Raw genomic sequence first — 11,048 nt, forward strand, 5'->3', positions numbered from 1 at the left:
TTTTCCAGCTAACGATTGGATTCCTATCGCATTGGAGATATGCGTTTCTGTTAGCACACTATCTCCGCGATAGGAACCAGCATTAGCCGGCGATAATTATCCTAGCGCTAAGTGCACTTAGCAATAATTATCAACTGGCCTTGCTGATATGTCCCGAAGATTGTTCATTGTAACATGTGAGATTACTTTCCATAGTAATAGATCTGTTTTGATCATTTGAGGTCAAGCATTAGCAAAGACCTTGACATTACTGAAATTATATGAACTGAACGCCAACAAGAGACCTCTTGGTTTTGGTAATGGTTTTTTAAATTTTAAAATCGATCAGTTTCTTCTGTTGCACTCTTTAAGAACTTGGGGCCCGATGTAGGTAAAAGGGAATTTCCGATTCCAAAATACCGAGGCGGGCCGATTCAGTATTCTGAAATCGGAAAACGAGATGTAGGAAACAAACAGCGAAATAATAGGGAATCGGTCGGCATCGGTAATGTGAATCGGTACGTACCGAATCAGCACGTACCGAATCGGAAAGTACCGAATCGGCTACCACCGATTCGGAACTAGCCGAATCGGCTACCACCGAATCGGAATTAGCCGAGTCGGAAAAAGCAGAATCGGCAATTACCGAATCGGTGGTATGAAAACACACCCATGGCCAAAAAGCCCATAGGAATGCATTGAAGAAACCGAATCGGCTATCTCCGAATCGGATGATACCGATTCGGATTTTACCGAATCGGTAATATCCGAATCGGAGATAGCCGATTCGGTAAAAGCCGCTTCAGCCAATGAGGTGGCTCCCCCTCCCCCTCCCAAACAGGGAGTGGCAACCCTGGCAGGTGCAGCCAATTAAGAACTTTCTGGAGAGCCAGCCTGAGCTGAGCAGTCACAGTTAGCAGCAGTGGGAGTAGGAGGTAGTGAACTGTTCAGACCAAGATGGCAAACCAGAGTGAGAGCCAGAAGTCCAGCCAGAAGAGGAAGCCTAAGTTCAGCAGCACCGAGCTGCAGGTGTTGGTTGAGGAGGTGGTGAGGGTGCACCGGCAGCTATTCGGAAAGCTGTCCCTCAATGTGCCAGAAAGCACCAAGAGGAGGCTCTGGAGCGATATCGGTCAGAAGGTCAACGCTGTGGGTGTCACCCCCAGGTCCCTGGATGAGCTGAAGAAGCGCTTCTACGACATCCGCAGCCTGACCAAACGGAAGATGGCAGAGATCCAGAAGCAGGCTGGAGTCACTGGTGGTGGCAGGAACCCGGCGCCACCCCTCACCGAGCTGGAGGAACTGGTCTCCAGCACCATTGAGAGGGAGAGCGTGACCGGAATTGGGACCCTGGACAGCTCAGCCAGAGCTACAGCTACAGGTAAGAGGCATGCACATCAGGACACACCCTACCAGACACCTCCCCATTAGACACAATGCATAGCCAAACCCCAGCACAGTACTGCAACCAACATACAAGAGACAAGCATCATGGTACATCCAGTCAGCAGTAGGTATCAAAATATGGCAGTGCAGAATCACAAGACATGAAACAGTGGAACACATTCTACGGAGATGCTAGGACATGTGGAATGCTTTAATTGTACTGACTGTAACACATCGGTACTCTATTTACAAATGCTTCTTTGTACCTAGGGGCACCATCAGGCGGACAAACACTGCCAAAGGAGGCAGCAGCACCATCTACCACTGCACTCGCAGGGCCGAGCACGAGTCAGGCTGCCGAGGAGGAGGAGGAAAACACCATAGGCCTGGATATTGAGGGAGACCTGGAAATTGACTTTGATGCACTTAACTCCCCACAAATGCAAAGCACACCCTCCTTGCAATTCTCCCCAGAGAACTCCCCGACAAGGGAGCTCTTTCCACCTACACCAGCTCCTGCCACTGTGGCTCCAGTACACCCTGTCCTGGGAGCAGGGGCTCAGGCCCCGGCCAGCACCACACCCCCACCAGTGGCACCCCAGCCCACGCAGCAGGCGGGCAGCAGCAGTACCCGGCGCCGTGCCATTCCCACCACTGCAGACCCAGCACGGGAGGCCAGTGTGTTCCGGGGCCTCGAAGGCAATATGGTGAAGATCCAAAGGCAGCAGGCGAAATCCATCATGGCATGCCAACGCCAGCTCCTGCAGCACAACCTGCAGATGGGGGAAATGGTGAAAGGATTTCAGGCCTTTGTGGCTTCCAACAAGGAGGCAGTAGCAGGTTTAGGCAGGCTAACCACTGCCATCACACAGTTATGTGGCAGAATGGAGGAGCAAGAGGTGGTGCGCAGGCGGGATGCCCGGGTGCAGAACCGCTCCTTGAGCCGCCTTGCTGCAGCAACGGCACAACTCTGTCAGCGTGGTGCCAACATGGAGTCTAGTCTCGCTCAAAATACGGCAGAGTTGACAAGGGGAATGGCCCGCATCACGACAGCAATGGAGGCCTTGATCATCTCTAACACTGCCGCAAATCCTGCCTTGGACCTGGGGGATGCTGGGGACAGCAGCAGCCGCAGCAGCCCGGCCAGCGCTGCGTCAGAGCCACGCAGGAGCACCAGGCGCTCCGCAGATGCCGCTGGTCATTCTGAAGGGGGTGAGGGACACCACAGTGGGGCTGCAAAGCGCTCAAAGAAATAGCCTAGCAAGGGCGGGTGAGGCAACCTGGACCCTAGACTTTTGTTTTCATTGACATTACACCTTTTTTTTGTTGCACATCAGTGCAGTAACTGTGTAGCAACAGTATTAAAATTTGCTTATTCAACACAACCATTCACCTGTCTGTGCATTTGTACTCACTCAGAAATAGTTTGCTGTTATCTCCTCACGTCTATATCTCCCATCACTTGGCGTACACACCCCAGCTGGCTGTGTTAGTGGCACAGCTTCGTCGTCATCATGGTCCTCGTAGTCACTCAACTCCACCTCAGTGCCCTTCTTCACCGCAAGGTTGTGTAACATTGCACAGACAGCTATGATTTTGCAACAGGTGATGGGGGTGTACTGCCTTGCACCTCCACTCTTGTGCAGGCATCTAAACCTGCTTTTCCAGATGCCGAATGTCCTTTCCACAACATTCCTGGTGCTTTTGTGGGCACGGTTATACCTCCTTTGGCTGGGTGTAGAGGGGTTGAGGTAGGGGGTGAGAATGAATGAACGGAGGGCATATGCACTGTCGCCTAGAAGGAAAAGGGGTAAAATTACTTACATGCATACATGTATTTCACTTTGCTGTTTTTGGTTATGGGGGGCTGATGATGTGTCTCACCTAGGAGGTATCCTTCTCCAAATTCCCCAGCCATCAGCCGTGCATAGATGCCGCTCTGTTGGAAAATGTAGGAGTCGTGGGTACTACCCGGAAATTTTGCTACCAGGTCTGTGATGGTGCATTTCGCATTGCAGATCACCTGTACGTTGATGGTGTGAGTGGACTTCCGATTGCGGTAGATGTATTCTGTGTCAGATGGTGGGCAAATCGGAATGTGTGTGCCGTCTATGCAGCCAATGATGTGGGGGAATCTTGCCATCTGGTAAAAGTCTGCTTTGGTCTGTACAAGTTCTGCCTGGGTTGCAGGGAAGGAAATGTAGTGGGCCATCCTCTGGATCATGGCATCAAGGAACTTGTGGAAGAACCTTGACAGGCTGCTCTGGGTCACCCCTCCTGCCACAGCGACTACACTTTGGTAGCTGCCAGACGCCAGCAGGTGTAGGCAGCATAGCACCTGCACCTGCACAGGGATTGCGTGTGCCCTTGGGGTGGGGTGCTGCAACAGGGGTTGGAGGTCCCTAATGAGGTCTGTGATGGTCTCTGAGTCCAGCCTGTACCGCTGTAGGATCTCTGCATCTGTCAGCATGACCAGGGTGATACGTTGTCTGTATACCTGCTCCTCTCTTTGCCATTCCCTCTCTCCTTGCTGCTGTAGCCGTAGCCGCCTCGCTATGACATAAAAAGCTGCCATCCTGCAAGTTGCAATGCATTTTGGGGCTGTTTTTATGGGTTGGAGTTGGTTACCACCTGATCGTAATCCATGGTAATTGCCGAGTGGATTCTACCGATTTTGAGCCAAAATCGGTGTTTCTGTGTCTCCCTACATCTCCCCATCTGTCCGAAGCGGGGATTTTCCCGATCGGTGAATCTACCGAATTGGTAGGTTCTCCGATTTGCCTTCTGTCCGAATCGGTGTCTCTACCGAATCGGTACATGCACCGAATCGGCTTATGTCCGAATCGGTGTCTCTACCGAATCGGTACATGCACCGAATCGGCTTATGTCCGAATCGGTGTCACTACCGAATCGGTACATGCACCGATTCGGCTTATGTCCGAATCGGTGTCACTACCGAATCGGTACATGCACCGATTCGGCTTATGTCCGATTCGGTGTCACTACCGATTCGGTACATGCACCGATTCGGCTTATGTCCGATTCGGTGTCACTACCGATTCGGTACATGCACCGATTCGGTGTTTGCATCCGATTCGGTGTGTTACCGATTCGTACTGTATCCGATTTCAGGTATGTACGTATCGCATTCTTTTACATTCGGTAATCATTCCGATTCGGTTTTCGCTCCGATTTGTACTTTTTTTGGTGCCCTACATCTCGATGCCAGTATACCGATCGGTAAGGGCCCAGATTCGGTATTTTCGGCCGTTACCGATCGGTAACGGCCTACCTACATCGGGCCCTAGCTGCCTTGATTTCCAGGTGATAATGTATACGTAGACAATACACTTGAACATTGTAAAGAATGGTGCATGACCAAAATAAATGTTACTTTTGAGTGTTTGTGCATTTTCTGCTTCGTTGTTATGACTTTAAACGCACATTATTCTCTGAGCACTGTGTACCTATCTTAATGTTTTGGCTTAAAAAATAAAATTCCAGATTTTGGTCAGGCTTGAAACAGGTTTAGCTGTTTGCCAGAACTTGTAAATGCAAAACAGAAACGTATACCTAGAGGGACTGATTTCAGGAGGAGTTATATATTTTACACTGTGCTTTTGTATTGCTGAGGAGACTTCAAAAGTAGAATTTCTCCACAATTCCACATTCTCCGACACAAATGCTGCCCCTGCACACCCAGTGATATTCATGCATCAAAGAAGGGACTACAGTAGCCACTACCGGCCTCATTTATGGTGAATCGGCATAGGTCAGTGTCGCAAGTCTTCTTGCTGCGCTGCCCTGTGCCATTGTGAAAGGGCAGGAATGCACCATATTAATGAAATACAGTGCATTCCTGTTCTTTCCCCGTGCACTGTTGCACAATTTAAAGCAGGCACCCTTGCCCAATGGTGCAAGGGTGTCTGCATTACATGCTCAATTGTTTTTGTACAGGAAATCCTGCACGAAAACAATCCAAAGAGGCATTTTCCTCTTTCTATGTGTGCTGCTAAATGCAGCACGCAAGGAAAGAGGAAAAAACAAGGAGAATTACAAATAATTCTTCCTTGTTATACCAGCTCTGGGAGGCATAAGGTTTTGGTGCTGCCTCACGTTTACGTGATTAAGTAAATATGCGGCAGTTTGAAAATCCATGGGTGTTGCGTCGGAAAATCTGATTCAACGCTCATGAAACACCTCTCCAGTGCAGAGTAAGGCAATGCAGCGACTTGCCTTACTCCATATCTCTGAGGCTATGCAAAGTGGCTTTGTGTGGTCTCATAGATGTGGTTGAGAGGTTTGCGCCACTTGAGCATCAGAAAAAGTGACGCTTCGGCGGCACAAGCCTCTCCTAAATACGCTCCTACATATATCACAAAAGCAGGGACCTTAGTAGCAACACCAATTGTCACAAAAGAAGTGACCAGCTTCCACAACACTAGAGACCATATTACTGAGAACAGCTCACAACACAGACAACAGTAACGACCAAGCTGTGACCACAGTAAAGATAGTAGTTGTCACCACAGCAGGTCCCATAGCCGCAACAATCGCAGCCAGCACCGCAGTGAATGCAGCATTAACAGCAGTTGCTACAGCAACATGAACACAGCAGCTGTGACCTCAGGGGTGTCAATATCAACAATGACATCTACCACCACAGCAGGTACAGGAGTATCACCAATTGTCACAACATCAGAAACCATAGGTGCTGCAACTGCAGGGACCACAGCTGCTATGATGGTAATGACACCCACAACATCAACTGTTACCAGAAAAGCAGGGACAAAAGTACTCACTACAGATGAAACCACACCCGGGACAACAGCACAAACAACAACTGCCATAAAACAGAAATAGCAGCAGTGGCAACAACTGCCATCACAGAAGGGACAATTGTGAATACAATTGTAATCACTGAGAAAATAAAAAAGTAATGAGCATATTACTTGAATTAATCTCAACCAGTGATATTTTTCAGGACGTATTTCAGTCCATTTTGAACATTTAAACATCATCATGTGTGCTATGTATAGATTTGCACAGCATAACAATTACACCGAAGGGAACTCTGATGCAATGGAGCCAACTGACATTAGACAATTTTAGAGAAATGAAAAAGCTGAAAAAAGACAGACTTTAGTATATGATGAATTCACATAATTCCAGTTGAAAAGATTTTATCATGATGTATAAACATGTGATTATTAATGTTCATGCATCCTTTGCTCACAGACTCTGCTGTGCAAAGTCAAACTGATGTAATGGTTTATTTCCTCTGTTGTGAACACATTACGTTCGATGAACATTTTCCCTGTTCCTGACTTGTTCCAATGTCACGGTCATATTTACAAAAACTGACGTATTGGCATCAATGCGCTAGATTTCTTGTGCCTACCACAAATGCCCTAATGATGCCATGGATGCACTATGTTTACAATACAGTGCTCCATGGTGCAACAATTCATGGATACATCAGAAATTCTGATGCATCTTTTGGTGCTAAAGTGACGCATTTCTGCCGTTAGTCATAAGACTGACGCAACTGCTGCAATGTGTCAGAACACAGAGGAGAGTCCGATGTTAAAAGCCCTGCATCAATCCTTACACTTGGTTTGAGGATGCGTAGGAATTTTGACGCAGTCAAGTCATAGAGTGACAGGGTGTAAAGTTGGAAATGTCACTGCTATGTGGCTTTTAAGGTGGGAACACCTACCCTGCATGTATTATACCTGGCGCAGGTGTAATGTGACGCAGGCCTCTACAAACTGACGCATTGGGCCCAATACGTCAGTTTGTAAATATGGAGCAGTGCGGATTGCCCCACCACTGCTTAAAGAACACATGAAGCTGCAGTGGTGCTAGCTCCTTGCAAATATGCCACTCAAGGTCCTTCAGCTGTAGTTCCATTGTGAAGACTGGTCGTATTCATTTGTGTGAAGAGTCATTGTTAAATCCTTCATATTTTATTCAAACAGCTCAGTTTGATCTTAGCATAGAGAGTATTGAATCATTTGTTAAAATAGCATCAGTTGAGGTAATGATGTTTATTATTCTTATTTGTATATCACAAAAAGAGACCACTTCTAGAATGTGACCAAGTTAACATGAGGTGCCAGGTAGGGGCATCTCACAAAAAGTGATGGACTGGCATCACACACCACCAGGTGTCATGCTTCATCATCTGCCAGTCCTCGCCCTCCAGAAACCCCGTTTGGTGGAGGACGGGCATACACCTGGCGACAGGGATGCACTTTCTAAAGTGAGTGGGGGCCCAAAAGGAATAGTGAATTTAAAAAGCCATCAACAGTTCCCCAATATGACTTTTATTTAGTGAGGGAACCATGTGGGATCTAAAAACAGAGCGCGGTGAATAAGAAACCAATCATCCCGTCACCGCTATGTGAATATTAAAGGGTAGGTCAACATGTTTCAGCCAAGATGTCCAGAGGGTACATGGCTTTCATCAGGACCGAGTTGAGGGGCTCCAATCTTACCATACTGTACTGGTAGTGCCACTCTGTGGTTATGACCTATAGTCTCTAACCACTCAGGGGGTCCATTGACCTATGAAAAGTCAAATGACGATAGTGAGTCAATGTAGTTTACATCTGAATCATGATAATCATACTTGGTCTAATCTGTGTAATTCTATACTCTAAATCGAGTTTTAAAACTACAACACAATATTGTTTAACAGTGATTTCCCTGAAAACAAAAACCAAATGGGCAATCATTCATCTTACCCTTCAGGGGGGGGGCGGATATCCCCATGGGAGGCGAGGGTTAGGGAGTACCCAGTGATCACACTCGCTGGAGGGAGAACAAAAGCAAGAAAAGAGATGTAGACCATATTCCGAGTAATCAGAGTTATGGTGCAGGCGATATCAGCATACAAAGAGTAAGGACAGCAACTTACTTAGTGGTAGGTAATTCCCGGTAGGATCACCTAAGATGTACGTCTCTCTATTCCTCCCCGACGACAATGGGGATTCTGGGAAGGGAGTTTATATAGTGCGGCCCATTCCAAATTAATGGTGCACAGGTGGAGTGGGTGCCGTAAGCATAGGCGCGCTAATCATACGTAGTGTTTCCTGTGTCCGAAAGGGACTCGCTATAGCCCAAGTCTGATAGGATTGTGTGCCTGGCTGCCGTAAGCATCGGAGCGCACAACACACATCGTCTTTCCTGTGTCCGCAAGGGACTCGCTATAGCCCAAGCCTGATAGGATTCTGTGCCTGGAGGGGGGCGTGGTGCTACGGCATTCAATCAGAGGCCGGTAAACATCCGATAGACCAGGTGGGCGTATGTCGACTGCCTGGATGTAACACTCTTATAAAATAGTAATTGACGAGCAAAAGGGAGACTGTGTGCGTCCTATGTTTTGGAAACTAACAGTGTATTTGTAAGGGCAATTCACGCTCGATTCATAATGTAAGTTTCCGAGCGGTAGCGGGTGGGTGTGGCTTCCTCGTTATGACGTGGCCAGCCCCTTCCGCTATTGGTTGTAATGGACATGTGATGGAACATGTAAATGTCCATTCAGTGCATCCACGTCTCGTAGTCATGGAGATATGAAGCACTGAAAGTAGGGAATCGGGAAATCTTGTACTAGCACTTGGCAGACGAGGAGACAGAGAATAAGTCTCGTGGGCATCTGATTGGTGGCATTTAGGTGTCCGGATTGAGCATTTTGACAGCAAGGACCTATACACAAAGATTTGTGCATAGATCACGGCGCTGGGCTGCTGTACCAGTAGGTTTCACCATATATTCTATGTCGATGTATCATGTACAGTATTAGGTGCATTTATGAGTCATGGAGGAAATCTATCTTTACGGAGCAGATGGGATTCATCTACTGAAGTGTATTATTATACAGTTTTTTTGGGGCAGAGCCAATCTTTGTCTCCACTGGAAGCCAAAATTAGCCCCAGATAGGCGAATCCTTAGAGTCCTAAGTTCAGGCCCTCAGAGGTTAATCTGTTTATTTGTTCATTTGTAGCCATGGGATGTCATCATTAAGGCCAAGCTTGGAGGTATTAAGCCTAAATACCCAGCGTTGTTCTCTCACATGGAGGGCATGTGTACTGTTCGTTGTTGCATTATTCAGTACTTCAAGTACAGTCCATTTCAAATCTGAGTCTGTATGATTGCTTTCCAAAAAGTGTCTAGTGAGTTTGGTGTTATCCTTCCGTCGTCTGAATGTGCTACGGTGTTCACTGATGCGGATCTTCACTTTTCGCGTGGTCATGCCAATGTATATCTTCATGCATGGGCAGGTTAACATATATACCACACATTCAGTGTTACAGTTGCTGAAATTGTTTAGAACCCAGGGCCTGCCGGTACCTATATCCACTTCTTTCATACTGTCAGTGAATTCGCATGCAACACAGCCACCACATGGATAATGGCCCACTGGTCGTTGATGGCCCCATAATGTTAGTTGAGTGTCTCTTCCCTGTGTGATGCTTGTTGTGTGTACAAGCTCATCCTTGATGTTGCGACTTCTCTTGAAGGCAAAAAGGGGTTGTGCCCAATTCATCTGGCCCGAGTTCAGAATGTGCCACTTCTTCCGGACAATGTTCTGGATTTTATTGGAGGCAGGTGTGAACGTTGTTACACAAACTGGTCTGTCAGTTTTCTCTTTTTGTGTGGTTTCCAGTAGTGACTCTCGGTGATTGTTTTTTGCTCTTTTTTTGGCTCTAGTTATCAGTTTTTTTGGATAGTGTCTAGTCAGCAGCTTCTTTTCCAAGTCGTCTGCTTGTGTTAAAAAATCCGTTAAATCTGAACAGTTTCTACGGATCCTTAGGAATTGGCCCACTGGGAGGTTTTGTCTCAAAGCTTTAGGGTGGAAGCTCTCATAGAGTAACAGATTATTTCTGTCTGTTGGTTTGTTATGGACCTTGGTCCGTATTCCTTCAGAGGTAAGACTGATATCTAAGTCCAGAAATATGGCGTGTTTTTCTTCAATCTTGTGAGTGAATCTCAAGTGCGGGTCGATTCCATTCACCCAGTCCACAAAACGTAGTGCTTCTTCTGTAGTGCCTCTCCACACTATAAGGACATCATCTATAAATCTTTTCCATGTCTTCAGATTCAAAGAAAAGGGATTCGTGTCTTTAAAGATGTTGTCCTCCTCGAATTGCTGGACATACAGGCACGCCAGGCTGGGAGCAAATGTGCTCCCCATCGACGTGCCTTGTATCTGATGGTATATGACGTTGTTAAATTCGAAAAAGTTCTCGGTTAAGGCAAGTTCTGCGCAGTCTATCACAAAATGCTGTGGTGTGACATAGTCCCATTCTTGGTCGAAAAGTATCTGTTCGATCACTTCCGATGTTCGTCTCTGTGGAATGCTTGTATAAAGCGCTTCGATATCCATAGTGATAAAGATGTCTTCTTCCTGGTTGATATCCATATCTCGGAGATGACAGAGGACATCTTTAGTGTCTCGTAAGTACGACCTCGATGTTTGGACTATTGGTTTTAGAAACCAATCACAAAACTGTGAAAGGGGTTCCAACACAGAGTTTATCCCCGAAACTATAGGTCGGCCAGGAGGTGGGAATACATTTTTATGTATTTTTGGCAGGACATAAAACCTCGGCATCCTGGGGTCATCATTAGTGAGGAAATCTGCCTCATTTTTTGTTATCCAGTCATTCGTCAAAGCCTCG

The 11,048-nt window shown here is 47.0% G+C and overlaps 1 protein-coding gene across 1 annotated transcript; it reads left to right on the plus strand.

The window, feature by feature from the left end:
- The first annotated feature begins 783 nt into the window (after window positions 1–783).
- Window positions 784–6,630, plus strand: LOC144828209 (uncharacterized). The gene is made up of 3 exons (XM_078686300.1): window positions 784–1,357; window positions 1,633–2,414; window positions 6,601–6,630. The coding sequence occupies exons 1-3, from the start codon at window positions 937–939 to the stop codon at window positions 6,628–6,630; spliced, it is 1,233 nt and encodes a 410-aa protein (XP_078542426.1). The 5' UTR covers window positions 784–936.
- The last annotated feature ends 4,418 nt before the right edge of the window (window positions 6,631–11,048 follow it).

Source organism: Lissotriton helveticus, chromosome 4_1 (genome assembly GCF_964261635.1).
Source record: "Lissotriton helveticus chromosome 4_1, aLisHel1.1, whole genome shotgun sequence".
In the NCBI taxonomy this organism is placed as follows: Eukaryota; Metazoa; Chordata; class Amphibia; order Caudata; family Salamandridae; genus Lissotriton; species Lissotriton helveticus.